This window comes from Aplidium turbinatum, chromosome 14 (genome assembly GCF_918807975.1).
Source record: "Aplidium turbinatum chromosome 14, kaAplTurb1.1, whole genome shotgun sequence".
Lineage (NCBI taxonomy): Eukaryota > Metazoa > Chordata > Ascidiacea > Aplousobranchia > Polyclinidae > Aplidium > Aplidium turbinatum.
Genome location: NC_137485.1, coordinates 16,575,004 through 16,599,456, shown reverse-complemented (window position 1 = coordinate 16,599,456; position 24,453 = coordinate 16,575,004). Strand labels below are relative to the sequence as shown.

Sequence of the window (24,453 nt, the reverse complement as noted above, 5' to 3'; positions counted from 1 at the left end):
AATTTTGACCGGTTTAGAAAGTATTATTTTAAGGCAATTCAATTTCAATTGTAATATAAAAGTATCACTTATCATCACTTGGAGCCTGACCTATATTCGTTTTAATTTTAATTAGTGAGTAGAGACATAGGTAGAGAGTAGAGAATGTGTTAGCGGTGGACAGGGCGGTTCTATTAAGTTGCACCTGCCGTAAACCGTAAAAGTATACACTTGCCTTGTTTGTTAATGTGATGTGTTTGCATTCCATTTGTGCAATCTTTTGCTGCTAAATAATTTCAAAACCGAGTATTAGTTTTAGTTCTTATGACATCTTAAACGTAATGATTTCGTACTGGGTTGATCTGTGAATAAGTTTATTATAAAGACAACACATTTCACTGATTGTTGAACACTCCACGTTTACTTCTGATCCGGTTTGCAATACGCAAAATGCTACAAAACGACAGGGAATCTTTGCATTTGTTTATTTTTGATTTTTTAGATTCGTGGTTTTAAACTTCTATACATCAAATAAGTTTTCATGTGAGTGTAGGCTATAGTTTATATTGTTATTGCGAAATTGAATTTTATACATTCTTTAGTTGATACAAACAGTGTTTTATTTTAATAATTCTTCTGTTGTCATGTATGGCACTGAAAAGAGTTTCCAATCCTGTAGTTGTAGACATCCCTAGTAAATATACTCAATAAGACAAATTCATGCTGATTGCTTAGTTAGATGTTCCGAATAGCACTGTTCATGAATTGAAGTAATAATGGTTTCTAGTTTATCTGCTACTACAGTAATTTTTCATTAATCAAATTATGCAAACAAACCAGTCATTATGCTCTGACAGTGCTAAATTATTATCTGTCATATTTGATCGTAAAATGGCATTTTTCAAAAAATTATTTCAATTAAGTTGTTAGCGTTTATTTAGCCTTGGAAGTAAATAAAAAATTTGGCCTTTTTTGGCCTTATTTTATAATGGATTTGGCCTTACTATAGCTTGAGTATCTGGCAACCCTGACCCTATATAGCTGGATGGTTTTTCCACCTAGATCTGTTTTTTTTTTGACCACATCTGGGTTTTAAGTTTTTTTATTTCAAATTTAGGTAAATCTAGGTTTTTAACTTTGTACAGAGCTTGCACGGTATTAAGACACTGGGATCTTCGATAAATGGTCCACACTGCAACACAAAAATGATGTTTGTTTGTGGTATCCAGGCTTAGGCTACACCTGGTGGTTGAAGGTTTAGATTAAGTGGACGGGAAGGCAAGGAAGCCAATCTTCATGTCCACCTTCTGGCATGTCTTTAAGTGTCCTGCCAAAGACACAGCCGCATGCTCTTGAGCGATGTAGAACCGGCGCCCTTTCGATTGCCATTTCAGGGCTTTCACCCAGGGATATCTAAAGAAGGGGATACGAAGGCTTTTATTACGTCTGACAATAGAAGGGCTTTTGTTTATCGTAAATAATCTGAGTTTATCGTAAAATGACAATTGGCACCAATAGTAGTTTAATAAATCTTGTTACGATAACTTGCATTGCGCTATTAGAATCAGGCCTGGATATTCACAGCATGCTCATGGTTGCTTGTTAATTCAACTACCCATATACTTGCTTTACATCTAGCCTACTGCAAAGGATTTGTTAAAAAAACAGATTATTGGTAACTTTTCAACTGTCTTTGTAAACAAGTATTCTTTAAATATGCTCTGCGTAACATTTGCTAACTGTCTTCTGTAGATCACTGTACCAGCTGCACTACAAAATTTCTACGATTTTAAAAAGAACCACATGTTTAAAGCACTACAAACTACCACCCTGGTAGTGTCATGAGAATAAGGCAATGCGTGCGAGCCTTCATATCCCCTTCTCTAGATATCCCTGCTTTCACCACTCGGCTATGCAGCCGACACAAAAATGATAAGGTACCGGTAATGTTTTTTGCATCAGCTACTGCAGTCAGTGAGGTACAGGATGGAAGGAAGGAAGAAATGATCCAACTTTATGAAAATGTGGATGACTAAAAATTGGAGTAGTATTTGTGTTACTGAACATTTATTTATTGTGAATTTGAGTTATTCTTTTGGAAGTGGCTACGTTTACGGCGCCGTAAATACAGCCGTTCCATGCCTTTTTTTTAATCTTTACGTCGCTTTTAATGCGCATGCGCGCTGGTGCGTATTTTTTCTTTTTTCACCTTCTCTTTGAAAGAAAAAGTGAATATATAACTTCTAAATTCAACCGCCTTTGCCAAGTGAGTCAGTGGCGAGTGCAATTTTTGTCTGACTCTTACTCTCAAGGATATGAGTTCGATACCACCAGGAGGTGATTATTTTTTTAAACCAAATTCTAACCCGAAGTGACTCAATCGTTAGGCTACGCATTTTTGTGGCCGTTCAGTTTAATTTGTTTTTAGTTCTGACCATCACAACGAAAATGCTTCCACAAATTAGTTAAAAGAAGCGTAAATCGAGTAAAATTTGCGCGATTTACGATTTGCAAAATTTATTGGTGTCTTTCTGTGTGTCTAAAACAAGTCCTGGGAGTTGTTAATAATCAGATGTCTTAGAAAACAATATAAATTTATACAAATTATATTAGGAGCTAGTTGAGCACTCTCTTTTGATACAAACATTATATTCAGTGGTGGATTTCCAGAAGATTAGCTTACGGAACGTTAGTCTTTTGCTTTCCAAATGCGCTAGGTGCCGTAGAAGAAATTCAAAAATATGCCTTTATGAGACTTTGAAACAACACGCTTGATGTAGCCTACGTAAAACGTTGCTAAAGTAAGTAGGCTATCATGGTTCATAGATGATAAGCGTTGTTCAATGCAAATATTCGTATTTTAGTGAAACAGTAACACAAAAAAATACAAGTTACAGCCTACAATTTTTTAAGACATTTATGGAATTCAAAACCATAAAACCTCTGTCGACTTCGGTCTCAATTGCCGGGTCCCTGGCGTAACCAAGATCCAACATACTTTGCTGGTGAAAACTTTCTCAGTGGAGGACCGACCATTCGTATAAAGAGTAAACTTGAAACAGTCACTTAGTGTGTAGAGAAGCACGGTCAGATGTCAGTATGAGGTTTATTTGTGAAAATCTGCACTCACACTCGCTCGATGAAATTGGAAGGGATTTTAGTGACGTTATCAAATTTTGAAGACTCTGGAATCTTCTTTTCGTAGTTATATATTCACGAAGTCCTCTCACAGCTTCGCGTTCATCTAATTCTATAAACTGTGTCATGAGTTCTTTGACATCGACAGTGTTTTGGTGGACATAATCATGTTTTTATTTGCGCCCATTGCGATAACATACAGTATAGGCTACTGCGATCACAGATGCGATACGACAGGAAGCAGCGAAGTGACATATAGTTTTTGAGTCAGCTGCTCCCCTTATTGTGGCTTGTCTTTCGTCGAGACACAGCCGCGTGCTCTGGAGCGGTGTCGAACCCACGTCCTTTCGAACGTCGCGCATACGTTCTCACCACTCGGCTACGCAGCCGGACATGCATCAACGCAAGATGAGTAGGGGAGAGTGGGGTTAGTCGGAAAGTTTTTTTTTTTTAAGTGAAATTTAAAACAATTGGTGCATAACTTGACAACTTGAAGCGACTTAAATTATCATCTATGGTGTCCTCTATCATACAGCCAAAAATAAGTATTGAGTCAATTCAGCTTTTAATAAAAATTTAAAATAAACAAACATACAATCGACTTGTCAACTAACCCCATGCCTGGGGTTAGTTGAAAAACGTTAGTTTAATGCCGTTAATGAACTGGATACTCTTTTTTCAACCAACAAACGTTTACATGGGGTTGTAAGCAAATTTGTTTACGTGCTTTAAAATCAAAATGCAATGAATTTTACATCAAATCATCGTAAAAAGATTTTTTAAACTGGAGGTGGTGCCTGATTTGTCACATTTTGTAAACTTTTGCGATCGTTGCTGTCTGACTTAAATTTTTTTTAAATCAGCTGACTCGTAATAATATGAAAGCTTTTTGTTGCCTTGAGAAAGCAGTCAAAAATGAGAAAAACTGTATTAAAAAACGTTCAAGCAGGCTGTTAAAAAGTCTTTGTAAGCAAGTCCTGTTGTCAGTCTGAATGAAATCTTATAGGTTAAATTGTCTTCGTTTTTCCAACCCTTGTGATGTTGAAACTCATTGTGTCACTTGGGAGAGAGAGAAAAAGATGTTAAAATATGATTTTTAAAAGTTTCACTCAGACAGTAACCAAAAGTTGGAAAAATGTGGAAACGTGTTGCAGAATGTATGCTAACAAATCAGGCCGTATAAGGGGGCTGCAAAATATTCATAGGCCAAATCTGGCATATAAATTTATCTTATTTTTTTGCTGTAACTTTTGCTGCATAAGTTTAAAATATCCAAAAGATGTAAAAGATTGTCCAAACGTAAAATTTTACTTGCTGGCGAAACGTGTCCTCTTTTTGGGCTATAAAAATATGGTAGGCCTATGTAACCTACTATGATACAGAATTTTGTGCCGTGAATATAATTTTGAGGCAAAAGTAAAAGATTATAATTAGACTAAAAGCGAATAACAGAAATTGTTATATTGCAAAATATGCAGTAGCTTACATGGCCTCAAAAGGGCACCATTGCCCCCCCTGCCCCCGCTTCCGGCGCCCCTGGCGGGAACATTTGTTATTGATGAAATATATCCATCTGCGATCACCAGCGCTGTAAGTCTTGTTTGTAATATGTTTATTTTAACAAAGTCTTAATCCGAAGTGCTAATTTACATCGGCTGGCAATATTGTCGTTTTTATGTCGATTCGATGTTGTCGGACATTGAATTGTTGTTAAAAAGGAGAACTAGGTTAGTTGACATCCAAGGGGAAAACAATTTTTTGATCATATTTTGCAAAAATTATGCTTCTTTTAGTAATGTCCTTCCAGGCGCGGATTTATGGGGGGGGCCCGGGCCCCCCCCGAAATTTTGTGAAGAATTGTATGTTTCTGCATCAAATGGTTTGATATGCTTCTAAACAGCTGATATTAGTCCCTCGGCATCACAATTGATGAAAATGGTTGTTTTCATGTCTATTTTCTAGCATATCGTATATGTCGTAGTATCATTGTTCATATCTGTTTAGCTTTTTTTTTCTTTTTAATTGATTTTCAAATTTTCTGGCCCCCCCCGAAAAAAACTCTTAGATTCGCGCCTGTGTCCTTCACATCATTGAAATACTTATTTTATTACCTCGCCGTCATCGTCAACACAATCATGTCGAGCGTTGTTTTTCATTGCTAAGAATTCTAGGGAGTGGCGAACTTCTTTAAAATCAGCCACATTGGAGACTCTCGTGCGAGTGTCGTTAGATGGTCCCGCAGTAATTCGTTGTCGTTCTCTTCAATTCATTAAATATTTGGCCCCCCCAAATTTTTTTTTCTGGCTACGCCACTGATTATAGCGTGCATGATAGCAAAGCAGGACAATCAGTTTAAAATATGGCACGGTCGTAACACCCAAAAATTTTCTGAATTTAGAAAAAAATCACTAGCTTTTTTTCCTCTTCGTTCTAAATTTATAAAATTTTTATTAAGGTGTTACGGCCGTGCCATATTTAAACTGATTGTCCTGTTTCGGTATCATGCACGCTAGCCTATAACGTCCGTTCTTTGTCGCTTCTACCTTTTTCTAGACCTCTGCTGTGTTTGTCATATACTGTTTTTTCGCTGTGATGGTCAGAACTAAAAACAAACTAAACTGAACGGCCACAAAAATGCGTAGCCTAACGATTGAGTCACTTCGGGTTAGAATTTGGTTTAAAAAAATAATCACCTCCTGGTGGTATCGAACTCATATCCTTGAGAGTAAGAGTCAGACAAAAATTGCACTCGCCACTGACTCACTTGGCAAAGGCGGTTGAATTTAGAAGTTATATATTCACTTTTTCTTTCAAAGAGAAGGTGAAAAAAGAAAAAATACGCACCAGTGCGCATTAGACTGGCCCAAAAAAAAGAAAAATCGGAAATGTCATGCTCCACAAGCATTTTCTTGTTGCATTTAACCTAAAACTTACTCCTGCCAATTTTTTTTCGATTTGAAGAATGTTTGGAGGTAACTCATAACTTTACATTTTAGGGGAAAGTAGGCGAATTTACGAAATTTGATGCATTTCCAAAATTTTAACAAAATTTTCCTTCATTTTCAGTTGTTTAGTATAGTACATTGCATATTGGAAATTTATAAGGATAATATTTTATTCTGTGTTTGATCATGCCATCCAAAACTAGAAGTTCTCCAGAAATTTGGATGCTGGGGCATTTCCAAGAAGATATTACCTCTTCCGGATTACCAACAAATTAAGAGGTCCTTCGAAAATCTATGTTTCAGCATCAAGAGAAAGGTCTGTGCATAGGTGAAAGTGCTAAAGTTGCAGTAAATGCCACAGTTAGTTTCTAGAACAGGGCACAATATACCTACCCAAAGAATTGGTTCTGCTATCAGAAAATTTAACAAACTGCTCAAAATTATCATGCTTTAAAAGCCAACCGGCTCAAACAGCACGACTGCTATAGAGCAAAGGAGGGATTATTTAAAGCTGATTTAGATAATCTATTTGATATCTCATCAAAAATTGGGAAACAACAATGTAAAATGAAGAAGACAAGAAATTCCTGCATATGCAGCAGATTGATACCACTAGCTGCAGCATGGCTGGAATTGATGGCACAAACAGAGTCACATAAACGAATGCAAAGTGAAGCATTTGAATGCCAGATGCAGCGCTCAGCAACCAACAAACTGTACCACTTTCTGAAATCTTATCAGAGTCTGATAATTCAATTGAATCATCAGAAGATGATTTCAACCAAGCAGCAAGCACTACCATCAACTTCAACTTCGAAGATTAGAGTTGTCACCAGTGAAGTTGCAGCTTCTCTGGATCGCACCAATGTTACAGACCGTAATGCAATGTTCATTATGGGAGCATACACCCAGGCCATGGGCTATAATCTAAATGATGTCGTTCTCAAGGAACACTATTAAAAGATCTGTATTGTAACACATAAAGAAACAGCTGCATCAATCAAGGCACAGTTCACACCGAAAATCCCACTTGTTCTGCACTGGGATGGAAAATTATTACTCGATGCTAGTGGCCAGGGAATGGTAGATCGCATTGCTATCCCAGTCACTGGAGGAACAGAAGTAGAGCAGCTTCTTGGTGTACCAAAAATTGGTAGAGGCACTGGGAAAACACAAGCTGATTCATGCTTAAATGCACTTCAAGAGTGGAAGCTAAAAGATAAAATTCAAGGGCTCGTTTTTGACACTACTGAGTACTGCAATAATTTTCCATCCCAGTGCAGAACAAGTGGGGTTTTCGGTGTGAACTGTGCCTTGATTGATGCAGCTGTTTCTTTACGTGTTACAATACAGATCTTTTAATAGTGTTCCCTGAGAACGACATCATTTAGATTATAGCCCATGGCCTGGGTGTATGTTCCCATAATGAACATTGCATTACGGTCTGAAACATTGGTGCGATCCAGAGAAGCTGCAACTTTACTGGTGACAACTCTAATCTTCGAAGTTGAAGTTGATGGCAGTGCTTGCTGCTTGGTTGAAATCATCTTCTGATGATTCAGTTGAATTATCAGACTCTGATAAGATTTCAGCAAGTGGTACAGTTTGTTGGCTGTCGGTTGCTGAGCGCTGCATCTGGCATGCAAATGCTTCACTTTGCATTCGTTTATGTGACTCTGTTTGTGCCATCAATTCCAGCCATGCTGCAGCTAGTGGTATCAATCTGCTGCATATGCAGGAATTTCTTGTCTTCTTCATTTTACATTGTTGTTTCCCAATTTTTGATGAGATATCAAATAGATTATCTAAATCGGCTTGGAATAATCCCTCCTTTGCTCTATAGCAGTTGTGCTGTTTGAGCCGGTTGGCTTTTAATAGCATGATATTATTTGAGAAGTTTGTTAAGTTTTCTGATAGCAGAACCAATTCTTTGGGTAGGTATATGTGCCTTGTTCCAGAAACTAACTGTTGCATTTACTGCAACTTTAGCACTTTCACTTATACACAAGCCTTTCTCTTGATGCTGAAACATAGATTTTCGAAGGACCTCTTTATTTGTTGGTAATCCGGAAGAGGTAATATCTTCTTGGAAATGCCCCAGTATCCAAATTTCTGGAGAACTTCTAGTTTTGGATGGCATGATCAAACACAGAATAAAATATTATCCTTATAAATTTCCAATATGCAATGTACTATACTAAACAACTGAAAATGAAGAAAAATTTTGTTAAAATTTTGGAAATGCATCAAATTTCGTAAATTCGCCTACTTTCCCCTAAAATGTAAAGTTATGAGTTACCTCCAAACATTCTTCAAATCGAAAAAAAATTGGCAGGAGTAAGTTTTAGGTTAAATGCAACAAGAAAATGCTTGTGGAGCATGACATTTCCGATTTTTCTTTTTTTTGGGCCAGTCTAGTGCGCATGCGCATTAAAAGCGACGTAAAGATTAAAAAAAAGGCATGGAACGGCTGTATTTACGGCGCCGTAAATGTAGCCACTTCCTATTCTTTTCAACATTATGTTCAAATGAAAAAGGCTAAGCAGGGTTTATTGCTAAGAACCAAGTTATTGTAGTTGTACACCAAACTGTAAGCAGTAAGCAGGCATGATGATTCTCCTCAGCCGCAGTCTACAACTCACACAGCAAAAAGTTTAGTTCAAAAGTCAAAACTAACCTTAATGGCTAGCCTATACACTCATACATCTAGTCAGTTTTAGAAATTTTGGTTAAACACACACTGAACCTTGCTAGCTAGACGCTTTACCATAAAGGCAATTTTTAAAAATCTTTACTGTGAGCCCATATTATAGGCCTACCAAGCTCTTGTTTTTGTATATAGTTATATTCATAAGCGCCTAAGCCGTGGGGGCCAGGCCCCTACGCATATTTCTGCGTGGAAGCAACTTTTTATGCTGCATTGATACATAAAACAATAGATGAACTAGCGATCAGCAGCAGGAAAACATTTTTAAATGCGAACCGCAACAGCTTCGCGATAAATAATCACTAGAACGAGTAGCGATGCTACAATCCCACCCCAGACAAAAAAAATCTGTCATTTTCACATTGATTTAACGTCTGTAGACGTTAAATCAATGTAAAAATGACTGATTTTGCTGCCTGAGACATAGCAAAAATCTACCATTTTGCGTCGATTCAATGTCATCAAATGTGGAATGCACCCAAAAATAACATAATTTGCTACGTTGACACAGCGTGCGTTTAGCTTAATGCGCTTGCAAACAGACTCGATGTCGCTTTCGAAAGTCGTAACCTCTGTAGAGAATTCTTGCGGCAGTGAATACTAACAAGGGCTGGTACAAACCGCATTGCGCACACGCGGCATAATCAACACAATAACGGACTGTATATTGTATGCACCGTATATTGTATAATTATATATACGATTATACGTGTCACTATTTGTAGCTTTCTGAGGCTTCTGTGTAATGATTTAAAATGGTGCTGAAAGCACACGCAGGTTTTTTTAACCGCTTTACTACATATTTTCTGGACCTGGTTTTTTTTTGCCTCATCTATTCATGTTATGTATAATTGTACCATGCTATTGTTGCAACAGACAAAATAAAAGTTTTCTCTCTCTCTCTCTCTCATCTGGGTTTTTTTTAGCACACAATCTAAGTTTATTGGAAATTTGTCGCTGGCATCCCTGGCTGTTACTCTGTTCAGTGTTCTCTGTTGTTGAATGTTGAACAGGTCGCTATGCGCAATTTTACTCAGTCATATTAGCCCATTAAGCATAATTCATAGTTGTGAATTAAGGTGGTACGATGATGTTAATTTTATTGACTTCCTAATTATTTTAATAAATGGAAATCGTGAAAATGGAGATTCCAATTACCGTTGAAATGGAAAGATTACCTGAAAAGTTGTTTAATCTCAAAGAATTGGACAACTGTATTGTTCGTAACAACGTTGGCCAACCAAGATATCTGAAAGATTTAAGAAAGGGTTGCACTTGCATCATTGTGTTTTTAAGGGTAAGACATGTTGCCTATTGTTCAATTGATTTAATATGACTGCTGGAAGCTCATACCAGTCAAGCTGTGAGGCTACCGTACAATGCACGGAGCTGGTATACAAGTCCCCCCACCCCTTGGTAACTAATGATAAAGACAGGACTCAACCAAACATATAGGGTGAAACTACTTTACCTTTGCTGTACTGTTCACACACTTCAATCCACATGTTTTGGTCAATTCCTCTTTGTCATGAGTTGCCAAGGGGGGTGGGGGGCAAGCCCGCAACCAGGAGGGGGCATTGGGGGCATTTGCCCCCCCCGAAATTTTTTGAAACAATTTTCAGCGTTCTATGCAGTATGAAATGTAGCCTACTATGAATAGACGTACGTCGTACACGTACAGCCATACTGTAGAGTGTAGACCATAGGCGTGGCCAGGAGGGGGGGGGCGAAAGGGGCCATGGCCCCCCAAATTTTCAAAGCTTGAATTCCGAAGTTGAGCGCTTTGTTGAAAATATAATAAAATTTGTAGAAATTTATAACGTTTTCCAAGACATCTGGCTATGAACACCACAAGGACTTGTTTTATATTTAGACACACAGAAAGACACCAATAAATTTTGCAAATCGTAAATCGCGCAAAATTTACTCGATTTACGTTTCTTTTAACTAATTTGTGGAAGCAATTTCAGAATGGCTTACTCTGTTATGTTTTTGTGTAGCTAAGTTTTTGGTGTTCTCTAATTTTATCCACAGATTTTGCCCGTTCGTGTGTAAGAGCTACCTTTAATAAGTTAATAGCTGTTTAAATGTTTATCTGCTAATAAATTTCATACAAATATTATCTTAAAAGTGTTTCCAGAAAGCGCTATAATCCATTATTTGAGTGTAATTTTGCAAAAAATTTCCAGAGGAGCATGCCCCCGGACCCCCCTAGAATACGCGTGCGTTCGGCACGCTCTCACCCCCACCAGTTTCATTGCTTCCCCTTGCTCAACCCACCAGGATACGCCACTGCACATCAGGTGGCGATGTCTTAAATCAAACACTTTGTCGTTCTCTTCAATTCATCAAATATTTGGCCCCTCCAATTTTTTTTTCCTGGCTACGCCACTGGTGTAGACTATCGAAACCGAAAGTAGGCTACGCTGGTTTGAAGCCATGCTAACGATTTTGTTTGTGGACATTAACATAAAAATGTCACAATGCATCATTTTAATGTTTGTTCTTTGATAAAAATTAAATGCCCCCCCCCCCCGAAAATATTTGCTGGTTGCGGGCCTGGTGGGGGGACTTGTATACCAGCTCCCAATACACTATTTTCTTAGAACATATCTTGATAATAAATCTTCGTAAATAGTTGTAATTTGTTGTGCCACAAATACATAGATTAAGGTGTTGCTGATGCCTCCAGAAAAAAAAATGCTTAACCAGATTTTACATTTTTGTGATTGGTTTTTGAGAAAATACCACAGTTAAAATTTTCGATCATTTGGATCAAGTTTATCTCTAGCAGAACAATATGATTTATTTCTATTTTACAAATGTCCTTTCATATAGCCATTTTAACAAAACATAAGTAAACTAGCCATATTTACATATGTGTTGGGTTTCAGTTTGGTCTCATCATAAATTACAATTAATCAGAGCTATACGTACAATGTGTATATACTTCTACTAGACACCTTTACTCAAAATTTTAGCTCTTAAAAATCAGTGTTTACAAGTTTTAGATGCTGAAATTGGCTGGATGGTGCGATATATGACCATACGGGGAAGCAATATCTAAGAATCAACGCAGTATGGCGTTCAGTAATTAAAGAATGATCATATTGTTTAAAACACTCAATATATGATAATGTATCATTTGAAGCAAGATATATGAAATGTGGTAACATTGTAATACTTTTACAGCTTAATTTTGTTCCAGATTAATAAACCAGCGTTTGAATTTTACCTTTAGTTTTACCTTTGGGAACGTTCAAATATTACGTAACGCTTTTTTTCCGAATTTTTGACCTCCCCCATGTAACGCCAACGTAACGCTTTTTTCAATCCCCCCCTCCCCCATGTAACGCTTTTTCACTACAAATTCAGCACAAGAAACTACCACTCCGTGCTCGAAAGCGTTACGTAACGTTTTGCTTGAACCCCCTCCCCCCCCGATGTGACGCTAACGTAACGCTTTGCATAACCCCCCCCCTCCCCCTCGAAGGCGTTACGTAATATTTGAACGTTCCCTTTATTGGGCAATGGGTGTTATTATTGACAACCTCAAAGAAGTTTTATAAACTTCCTTGTAACATCAATAAAGTCACAAGATAGTTTGACACCTTGTTGAAAGACTAATAATTACTTCTTCTGTAGGCAGCTTAGAACCAATCATTATGTGTACAATCCTGAATGGGAAAGTCAAAAAACCTAGCATCTATTTCCACAAGATAAAAAAAATGATCGTATCTTTACCACAAATTCAGCATTTTCAGATTATATACTGTAATAGCAAATAGTGACCTATTGGCTTATATTGTTAATTGTTAAAAGGTCACATCATTTCTTGCAAATATTTTTTTCAACTTTAATCTTGTAACATTTAACAAACTTCAGCTAATTGCAGCAATATCTTTACAGCACTTTTTGGATTATGTTACAAAAGAATATGTAGAAGACTTTTCCAAAATATTTCCTCGAGATTTACAGGTGAATTACATCATACATGAAATATTATTTATCTCATTTAGGTACTTTAAGTTTCATGTATCAAGTGGGGAAAAAAATGATAAGACTTTTCATTTTTCAAACACTATAAAAGACATGATTTTCAAATTTGGCACAAGTTATGATCAGATTATTATAAGCTTTGGGTGGAAAAACAAACAACTGCCCCCATGATAAAAACTAGCAGCCAAAAAGCGCAAGCAGTGCCAAACGCAATTTGTAATTTCATTGCCAAATTAAATTGAAAAGATGAAACATTATTTATTTGTTTTGTTTTAGTTCTTTTGGACTTTGTGTATTTCTGTTCGCTTTTGTCTGATTGTGTCCTTTAGTTCCTCTTTAAAAACAACAGTAGTCTCATCTATGTAAACTTCCTCTGAAAGCGGTCACCAAGCATTGTAATTCGTCGGCTGGATCAACTGCTCTCATTATTTTGGCATGCCATTAATGTCTTGCAGAGACACAGCCATTTGCTGTTGAGCGGCGTCGAATCGACATCTCTTTGAGCGCCTCGTGAATGTTCTCAACACTCAGCTATGCAGCTGATGTTAGTTAACTTCTTGCTTATTGTGTTAGGTTAGCCATGTTAGAGACATTGTGTTCACAATGAGCATATCAGTTTAACTCTTTCAGCCATTCTGTTGAACCACAGTGTATATTACATTGAAACTTTGAATGCGCTTGAGCCAGATGCTTCTAGTTTCATCAGTTTGGTTTTTGCAAGATCTTTTTAACGTTTAGGAAAATGAAGTCAAGTTGATAATGATTGGATGTGGGCCATCACGTTTCATTCAACCCTTCTGTGAAGAAACTAATTTCTGTCATGAAATGTACTGTGATTCAAAACGGGACATACACAGGGTGCTCGGGTTGCACGAGGGACCTCAACCTTCTTTTGGAGGTACTAAGTTACTTATAACTAAAACTCTAAACATGTGCTATCTGTTATATGTATCCTTTGCAGCAATAAATTTACATATTATACATTCAACAGTATATTGGTTTAAAATATTTATTGCTTTTCTGGCTTATCAACGTAATTCTTGTGGTAACTTTCAAACTTTTCTCAGCGAAACTAAATGTTCAAGAAGTGCAAATTTTGGTTTGTATCAGCTACTTAAATAGAAATATTTTCATCAGAAAAAATGACCGAAATAAATAAAAAATGACCGAATTTTTTCAAGTCGTTTCGGACTAATGACCGAAAAGTCTCAGCGAAAAAAAAACAGTCACACAGTAGGCCACAGTTCTAGCAATAAACTTATGTACAGTTTTGTAAATGATAACTTTGTGAGCAGCAAGTACGAGTCCTCATGTGAAATCGAATTTCTTCACCGGCTTTATGACGACTCTGTGGAGGTTTGCAAAGAGCACAATTGAACAAGGCGATCCCTTACAACAAGGTGGACAGTTGGTTATCGACAAAAGTAAGAAAACTCTTGCAACTTGTTAAGAACGCGTCTCAGAGTGTTATTTTTATTATTTTGTGCTCCATATAGCTTGTAGTACAGTAGCTTTGATTTTTCCTGTATTTGACAGTTAGTTTCCAATAAATAAATTGAGAATGATTATACTTCGTCTCCGTTGCGACACATACTATACAGTCGCGTGCATTGTACAATGTAATTAATCATAGCAGAGTAACACTATAGGCAGTAGGAAGCAGCGAGAAACTATTGGTTCAGCTTGTTTAAAGACGTCTGTCTGTCCAGAGATAAATACTCTCAACCAAAGCTTATTTTTTGAATCAAATAAACTTAATCAACCTATATTGTTTTTGCAGCTGATGAAATCCTATTTTTTCATCGAGATTCTCATCCATTAGACCACACTCCCATCAACGAACTCTTGCAGGTTGCTGGACTTCCTAGAATTGATTTCCGATTAAAGTACAAAGTTCAAGATGTGTAGTGATTTTATCCAAAAAGCAACTAGATTTTGCTAAGCGTTACGAAAAGCCACAGTTCAACTTTCGATTTTCTCCACTGTATCTGTGTCCACGATATTTAGTTTTTCTATCCATACGGAATTTTCGCTGCAGTAAGCACTTTGTTTTTGCCCCTAACAAAAAGCTGCTTTTTCGTAATTACAAATGCGCTCAGTACAATAGCAGTCTATAACGTTAAATAATATGTTTAGTTTGTTGCACTCGATTATTTCTCGCTTTTATATGTTTAGAATGCGTTCGCTTTTGCCTTTTGTAGATCATTTTATGTTGAACCTTTTTCAGTTGTAGAATGTAGATTACAGTCAAAATTTTACAGAAAATTTCACAGGAAAAGTAAGGTTTTAAATACGCGATGCAAACTCAAAAATCTTAAGGGGGCAGTTCTACTTAGAAAAAAAAAATTTCAATTCAATATGCAGTCAGTTTTTACCTATTTGCCCTCATTAGGCTTCAAACGGAAGGTTTTCTGAACGCACCTCAGTTTAAAATGTGAATAAAAATTTGCATTTTTGTGAGAATGTTAGTTGCAAGATGTTTTGTATTTTCCCTTACAAAATCTAATAATGAATAAGCTAAATACCGCCACCTTTAAACTCAGTATTTTGTTCATTATGTATATTTTAGTTGTTGTGAATGGACAATTTGGACATAGAAGAAAAAAGTCACATTTAAAGTCAAAGGCATAAATTTACCTAATTCTATTTTTCAAACGCGACTTACTCAAAATCATGTTTTTGTGCACTAGAAATGTTTCTTCTAGAAAACTACTTGTCAGAATTGGCTAAAATTTGTAACAGATGTACAGTAGGCCCTTACGGACATAATGATTGAGTTTTGTTTTAATATTCAGAGTAATAAATATTTTATTACCAAATCCTGAAGTCAAACTTGCTCTCGATGCATAGCAATTATAAAAAATTTTATATTTAAAAAAATAAAAGAGTTAAAAGAAATCCCCTCTTTCAATTTATGGCTAGGATACCCTACTAGATCACTATGCAGTTTGATGTCCCTACCTCTAGCCATTTTTGAGTTTTTAGGGCTGCAATGGAGACAATCGGTTGATTTTATGTACAAATTCAAAATGGTATAAACCCTTAATGGATTGCCCCAGCTTAACAAAGTAAATATTTTTGGATAGCTTATTTCCTCCTTTTTCCAGCAATATATGGTTTGTGGGTGAACTTTTGTGTGTAGATTGTTATTTATGACAAGTACGAAAAATGCGATTCTAAGTAAAACTGCCCCCTTACTGTTTATTTCCGCAACCCCACTAAGCAACAATGAAAAATTACAAACTTAATTAATATTCCAAATTTGTATTTCTCTGTTTGTTTCCCATGTGTGGAAATGGCCTAGATCAGTGGTTCTCAACCGGGGGTCCGCGGACCCCTAGGGGTCCGCGAAGCGATTTCAGGGGGTTCGTGAAAGTTTCCGAGTTTGCAGAATGATTAATAAGTTACGAAATTTAAAAATTGGTTGGTTGTGCTTTATTTGTGTATCACCGTGATTTTCAAACTGTACTTTCCTCGAACTGGTGTGATGTCCTTTGAACTTTCAAAAGACATTGCACAAAGATTTGGTTTCCTAACTAAAAAAATATCATATAAATGAATTAGTTTTTTTATAAGGCTATGTTCAACTTAATTCTGTTAAGACAGCAGTCTATTGATCAATACGTAACTTAGAAATACAAACGTTGGTCAGCAGTCTATCACCACTCATAGTTTTGGAATGACAAAGATTATAACGAATTAATATGGATTGGAAATGAAAAAAGGGAGAAATTCTTTGTAAGGGTCGCAAAATTCTATTGATTTTTATAGAAAAACACAAAATCAACATAATTATAGATTACTGGTTTTTGATGCTGTCTGCCAATAACATAAAGCTGATAACAGAATTTCGTCAATGTCATCAATCGTCATATGTGCATCGCAAGTTCAACAAATTCTTCTATGTGTGTCGCTTCGAAACTTATGAAACATTTGCTTCCATTATAAAAGAAGCGATATACCAAAAATTTCAGATAAAATTTTTTTAAGGGTCCGCGACCGCTTCGAAGGTACCAAAAGGGGTCCGCCAAAACAAAAAGGTTGAGAACCAGTGGCCTAGATTCTTGTTTCGAAAGCGGATTTTAACCATATTTGATTCCTTTACCATAGAAATTTAACGTAGGATCAGAGCATGCCACTGTATATTATTCTTGGGCTAATTTATAAAGTTCATTTATTTCACTGTCTCGTTCGTTTAACAGCTTTAGTATGCGTACTTTGCATGTAGTTTGAACCACTGTTGTTTCAACGTGTGTATTGTTTATACGCCATCCATGCACGCAGTCACTGTGGTATATTTTGCACAGAATTCATATCGTTGCCAGCCTCGTCAGTTGTTGGTTCTGGAATAATGCACTTTAATCCGGATTAAGAACTTAGGCTACCTTGTAGAAAAAAGACATTTTCCAAAACTTGATTAGTTTTACAAAGTTTGGTGTAGAGCTTTGCATGACAACAATGATAATCTGGTTTAAACCGGATTAGAGCCGTCTCGAAGTCATGTTCAATTATTGTTTGCATGTACTGTACTATAACTATTTTAAACTTTTTTTTTTAGAAATAGTGATTTGTAAAAAAAAAGTATAGCCTGCCCGAATGATAGTTTTGTTTAAACGATGATAAGATGTGCCCACAATTAAATTCTTTCATTCATTGTTAGATTGTTTTTCCATTGCAAATAGGATTTAATTTTAATATTTATCATAAGATTGAAATGTGAGAGTGAAGTCTGCAGTAAAAATTGAATATTTTGAGAACTACTTACTAAGATGGTTATCTTTATACCTGTGAATGATATGTATGCAGTAAACTTTTAATTTGCTTTTTAATTTACCTCATGATGGAAATTCCTTTGTCTGGTGCAGTCTGATACCGCAGCCTTCAGTTGACACTGGCCAATGCAAAATCTCCAACAAAAGTTGTACATGTTTTTCTTATTGTTATATTATTGTTCTTCCAGTCTGCATCTAAGATTTAAAATCTTAACAACAAGCTACCAGAACCAAACCATCAAAACGAGCTTATTCGGTGCAAAGATGGACGAATGTGCCCTGTATTGAAAATGTATGTACTCGTAACTTGCGTAGGATACTAACTAAGTAGGTTGCACTGTCGAATTTACGTTACAGACGGCTTTTAGCCGCTTACTACTGTGCCAAAGTATCACATTGTTATTATTTTGTGGTCGAAGTTTTCTGTAGCTTACCGCATTTTGGTTGGGTTTTAAATCTACAGTATATTTAAAATTCCAAAGAAATTTTAGATTTCAGTAGCAAACTGCTCAAGAGCTGAAAGAGCACGTTTGGTTTCAACTGATGTAGATTTGAAAGTTTCGGGATTCTACGCAATTGTCCAAGATTTAGGCCTCTTGCTATTTTCTCTGTATTTCAAAACTATAATCTTTGGAATAAAAAAGAAAAATATAAAATCCCAGCTTCATTTTGCACATGCACACTGTAGCCTTTACATGCTCCCACAGTCCAACACTAGCGTAGCTTTAGTTTTTGGTACTGTTTTTTATTTGGCATTTTTGCAAGGTTGAATGCTTTTTTTTCTAATTTGTGTTTTTGCGCAGTAATTTTGTGGCATGTCGGCTTTTGTATTGTGTCTGAATTAACCGGTCGACTTAGTCGCTCATCCATGTGCCTTACTTTATATATTCTACTTTGCTAGTCATGATTGAACGACAAACCAGCGTTATTACATTTTTCAGACACTGTTCATCGCCGTTTGATTTTCAGTCGGTGAAGATTAGACTACATCGAAGCAACCCAGTGAACTGCATGATCACTGTTTTTGACAGTCACTTGCAATACCGTTGCGCATCAGAAAGCATATAGCTTCCCACATGCAACCAGCATTGCATTTTAACATTCAGGCGGTCGAACGAGTTTTAAATGAACAAATCAATACAGTTAGAGACATCTTACTTTTATAAAGATCAAATAAAAGTTTTCAAGCCAACATTGATCTGGAACCGTGGGAACAACTTGCTAGTGACAGGGCAATCACGAAGAAATTTAGTGATGGCACGGAGTTCGATAAAATAACAGGAAGCAAGACTCGGCAGAAACATAAGACTGAGAAAGAAAACTAAACCACATCCCCACCCTTCATACAGTATACAATCTCACTTTAGGGCGGCATGTAGGCTAAAGCTAAAATATAAAGTTGAGAATGTTGAAACATATTGCTAAAATCTCCTGGTCATGCGAGTAGGCTATAAAAATCAGCTATTTTAAATAAGCGTGTTTTATTCCATGTTGTCAGCAGCCTATCAAGCAGCAGCAACCTATTTTTTTTTGTTATTGCAAAAAGGTACCTTTGTCCGATTGGTCCTAATCTTGCCTATTGCTTGCTATTTTTTCTATGACTTTACAATGTAATGAATATAAGCTCTTGTGTGTAGTCCAAAAAAAGCAGCCGAAGCTCCTATTTGTAATTTATCAGTTAATGGAACAATTCTTAAACAGGTCCAAAAATTCAAGTACCTCTGTACTATGATGAATTGGGATGCAAGAGACGAAACAGAGCTCAACATAAGAAGAGTCCAAGCAAAAGCAAGCTTTCAACAAATGAAACCAATTCTTTGCAATAAAAATATCTCCTTTAAGACGAGGTCTAGAGTTTTAAAATGCTATATATTTATCCTGTTTTTCGTTACAACTATGAAACCTGGAATATCTCAACAAAAATAGCTGAAAAAATTAGTGCCTTCGAAATGTGGCGCTTCCGCAGAATGCAACGCGTTTCATGGATGGCAAATAAACAAATTTTACACTAAGTGAACCAAACCAGATCTCTGTAAAAAGTATGGAAACCAGACACTATTTATTTCTTAGCCATGTAGCCTAATAAGAAAGCAAAAACTGGAGCATCTCTCTTTAACTGATAAAATTTTTGGAAAGCGGCATCTGGCAGACAAACTCATCTGAAACAATTTAACGACAATCCATGCAACATATAATAGGAATATTTGGTGTAATTATTTATTTGAGGCCATCGATGCCTGGTTCAGGCAAGGCATTGAAGAAGAAGTGCAGTGCTTTTCATAATTTTTAGGCAACGTAGCAATAAAATTCGAATATTTTTCTATAATGTTTCTACCCATCCCCATAATGTCCTCATGGTAGACTTCATGTCATATCGCTATTAACATTGAAAGATGAAATAAATTGTTCACTATTTGAGTCATAACGTTTGAAACACGAGGCCTAAGTCCACTGAATTTTTTTAAACTTTTTGAGGGACAATAACCAAATTCCTACTCGTGCATAATTTGAAAAACACAAGTAGGCTCTAGCTCTTCGCCCTCGGCTGGGTTAATGTCGAACAGCATGATAATAGACAGACAAATGTTTCCAGAATTAAATGCAAGGTACGGTAAGTCAGATATATTCAAACAAAGACTTCTGTTGTTGATGGCAAGAAATTTGTATGACGGTTAGTCGATAAAATTGAACTTCTTAAGCTTTTGAAATCCTTTCAACTCGTTCCTATATTTTAATTTAAAAAAGCTTCTTTTTTTTTATTTCGTGTCTAAATTCTAGATTGCTTCTATTTCTAACCTCTCTTGATTACCGCTTAAGCAGATGCGATAAATAATTAATACGTAATCCTAGATAAGCAGAAAAATTGAAGCCAATCACAACGAAAGTTTTTTTAATAAAAAGCTGACATTAAATCTTTAAAACCTTTCAAACACCAACCTATATAATAAAACAGAAAAGGGTGATGTTATAATCTTTTGTAGCTAGCTACCTCCTATCGGTACGGTAGCCTATAGCTCAAATGTAGCATGCCAGATGGATTTAAAGTGCCGTTTCAATGTAACACAGAAATGTTCTATTGGTGAACAGTTGGTTTTGTTGTTACCTTATCTACAAAAACATGTGTAAAGCAGCATCAGCAGCCCATTAGGCCTCCCACAACAGTAGAAATAAGCAGGCAGCAGTTTTTCATTCTTCGACAGTCTACATTTTTCCATGAGAGTCAGCCGATGTAGCAGTTTGCTAGACGTCTTTTCTGTTTCGACGTGGAAGTAAAAAGTAGCCTGATTGAAAAGTCTGAAGAATGAAAGTAGCCTATGTGCGTTGTAGCCTAACTGGTAACGTCCCTTGGCCCCAGTACAAGCGTGAATGCTCAGTTACATATTCGGGATATTGAGAAGGCATGGTCATGGTGTAATAATGCACAACGAACTGGTTCATTTACTGAATAGGCTATAACTTAATAGTTAGACCTAGGGAACGTTCAAATATTACGTAACGCCTTCGAGGGGGAGGGGGGGGGGGGTTTATGCAAAGCGTTACGTTAGCGTCACATCGGGGGGGAGGGGGTTCAAGCAAAACGTTACGTAACGCTTTCGAGTACGGAATGGTAGTTTTTTGTGCTGAATTTGTAGTGAAAAAGCGTTACATGGGGGAGGGGGGGATTGAAAAAAGCGTTACGTTGGCGTTACATGGGGGAAGGGGGTGTCAAAAATTCGGAAAAAAAGCGTTACGTAATATTTGAACGTTCCCCTACAGTAGACTATATGGTTGATAATATCAATAGAAACCTGACAGAAAAAGCGTTGCACTTCCTAAGATTTCTTACCGAGACAACTAGCAGATGCAATCCTGAAAAAGTAAAAAAAACAAAACAATAATGTAGAATCGTTATATCAGCCGATGAAAAATAATAATAATCAATTGAGATGTAGACTTATCAAAACAATCCGTTCTTGCCTACGACGTAGTTTGCGGTAGAAAGTGGGCAAGCAACGGAAACGCTGCAATGAGAGGTCATGGAGTTAGCATTAATGGCCTAAGTTTGCAGTGAGATATTGTGTATTGTAGCATTCAAAAAATTTAACAAAGTTTGCAGTGAGATTGTTAAATTTTTTTAATGCCACAATTCGAACACAGTCGAAGTCATCATAAAATTAAAATTTATGAAAACTAAACTATAGGTAGGGCTACCATACGTCCTCTTTTAAGAGGATTTGTCCTCTTTTTTCAAGAAAAATTAACTATCCTCCGAGGACACTAAAAAATGCTCAAATGTTCTCTTTTTTAACAGTTTGGGTTTTCTTTTAATGCTTATATTTTCAACGGGATTATATTGCTTGATGACGTTTTGGCGACAGCTTGTACGCCATTTGTTTTCTAAACATTTTGTCTAGGCTACCAATGTAACGTGCTGATTTACAAATTCTACAAGAAATTAGCGCATTTTATGGAACTGTTGTTGAACGTTTATTACCTGGTTCACTGTAAGATATTAAACGACATTTTAAAGGCCATGCTCATTAATCACACTTTAACAAAAAATTATTCTTTTTCCTACATACGTTTTATATTGATACAACGCTAGTAGACATTGTTGAGTACCAACTCAGTTTGGTTCGTTTGTTACTTGAAACAAATCAAAACGAATGTCTATAGGTGCAATGTGTAGCCTATAACACCTACCCTACAGCAAAAGAAATCGTGGCATGGATAGCCCTGCAGCTTTGCAAGGAAAGGAACAGCTTTTTAGTTCACATCGTTTTTAGCATCTTAACGGTTATGTGCAGCCTACTGTTTTAATCATATTTCTTGCAAGTAGGCATAAGAAGCCGAGTAACGTGATCAAGTTTAACATCTTCAAGTTTATTACATTATAGAAACACAAAACTACGCAACAAATTAAGTATCGAACGTTTTCGACATCACAAGATGTCCTCTTCAGGAATAATATACATACAAGTTAACTACATCTGAATAAAATAGCCTACAATGGTTAACTAAATCTATAAACAGGAAAAGACAAAAACTGCACAGTACTTCTGACTAGCTCAAACTCAACGATATAGGCTCCATGAGAATCAAAGATAAGTGCATCAAAAGGTGTTAAACAGATCACATGATATGGTAGAAACGCAAGGTGCGAAAAAACTAATTTTAAAATACAGAGAGCAAGAAAGATGAGCCGCAAGCATACAAATGTCTGTTCAAAAGTAATTCTTGCAAGTAATTTAACAATTTCGTTAAGGCTGACCATTCTTTGTTGAAAAAAATTAAGGCTTGGCTACTTGGAGATCGTGCCTGATTTGTCACATTTTGCAGATTTTTGCGATCATGACTGTCTGACTGAAACTGTCTAAAAAATTAGGTATTTTTTCACTTTTTGCTGACTCTTAATATAAAATCATTTGTTGTCTTAAAGAAGCACTAAAAATAAGTTAAACGTTCAGTCCATCTGTTTTCTTGCTTTTTTTTTCGGTAACTTTTGCTGCGTAGCCCTATAGGCTACTGTAACGATCTAAAATTATGTAAACGATTCTTCAAGAGTAAAATTCTACTTGCTGGCGAAACGTGTCCTCTTTTTAGGTGATGAAAATATGGTAGGACTAACTATATATATCTTGGTATCATTCAATGCATACCTTCCGCTTTTTGCTAAGTTTCCTTTTAGACAATAATTGAGTGATTACTTAGCCTCCCACATCACATAATTCGAAAGGTTTTTCTAAAGGTAACTTCGTGATGTCTGGGAATTCTAACTCACAGAGGCTTCAACACAAAAATTTGAACCAGCTCAGTGCTCAAGTAGCTTTCACCTGCGTTTCTTGTGTTACTAGGTCTGAGGTCGATTCCAGGTCGGGTCATGTCGAAGACTTTATAAACGGTACGGTAGGCCTACCGATTATGTTCTTTCTTGCATAACGCCATAACGACAAGCAGGGTAGGCCTAATATTGCGATAACTTTCTAAATCTGATACAAAAATTAAAAGTAAGCACTGATACTAAAAGATCTTTGCAGTTGTAGATCGACAATAAATATTTTGAACCACTCCTCAATGCCATCAACATGAAATAAATGATATATCCGTTTTAAGTCCAAACAAAATTTAAGTGTCTTCAAATAAATAATTGTTAAATCCAAATCATTCTAGAAAGGGGCTAGGCTGTTGAATCCCACGCCCAAATTATGATCTATTGTCTCTCTCCGCCCAGCCCCTATTTTCTCCTTTGATAAGCCCTGACTCTCGAGCTCGACACTTTTTTTCTTTCTCTACTGTAAAGAGTTATCTATGAATTGACAAAACGTAGGCTACTGTAAGAAGAATAGCTTATTGATATCGGATAAGCTTTGTGGCAATCGTTTGGTTTTGATTACTTTCTAAGTTGATCTGTAAAATAACATTGTAATCTTAGCATAGAAGTTTCAATTAAATATCGCATAAGTTGTGTTCCTGAGGGAGATATAAGTGCAATAAAATTCCGACAATTTGCAATTAAAGCCAGACGTTTAGAAAGACTTACGCAGAAAACAGGTTGTAGGCTACAATTAGAAAATTACTTACTCAAAATTTAACACATGAAAAAATTTTGTTGAGGAGCTTGAGCGGCGGCCATACAAATAGATTGATATAGGCCTACCTAGGATAGGCCACCTTTTTGGCTCGCAAAAGCAAAAGCTTCCATACGCTACCTATCGTTGTTGCTTCCACAGTAGAAGCCAGCTGCGAAAAATCTTAAACGACCACGTTCAATTCCTTGTAAGGTACAGTATGTAAATCCTCTAACATGTTAGGGATGGTATTTAAACATTAGGCTAGGTATTTTTGTAGACAAGCGTTTTCTTTCTAAGTTTTTGGTGGAGGACAATTTTTTTTCTCCAACAAAGCTGACAAGAGTTGAAGAAAACTTGCCTCA

At 36.4% G+C, this 24,453-nt stretch overlaps 1 protein-coding gene across 1 annotated transcript; it reads left to right on the top strand.

Moving 5' to 3' along the window:
* Positions 1-9,910: 9,910 nt before the first annotated feature.
* Positions 9,911-18,683, top strand: LOC145783162 (peroxiredoxin-like 2C). The gene is made up of 5 exons (XM_082594953.1): positions 9,911-10,066; positions 12,679-12,747; positions 13,507-13,666; positions 14,064-14,192; positions 14,549-18,683. The coding sequence occupies exons 1-5, from the start codon at positions 9,911-9,913 to the stop codon at positions 14,674-14,676; spliced, it is 642 nt and encodes a 213-aa protein (XP_082451079.1). The 3' UTR covers positions 14,677-18,683.
* Positions 18,684-24,453: the final 5,770 nt, after the last annotated feature.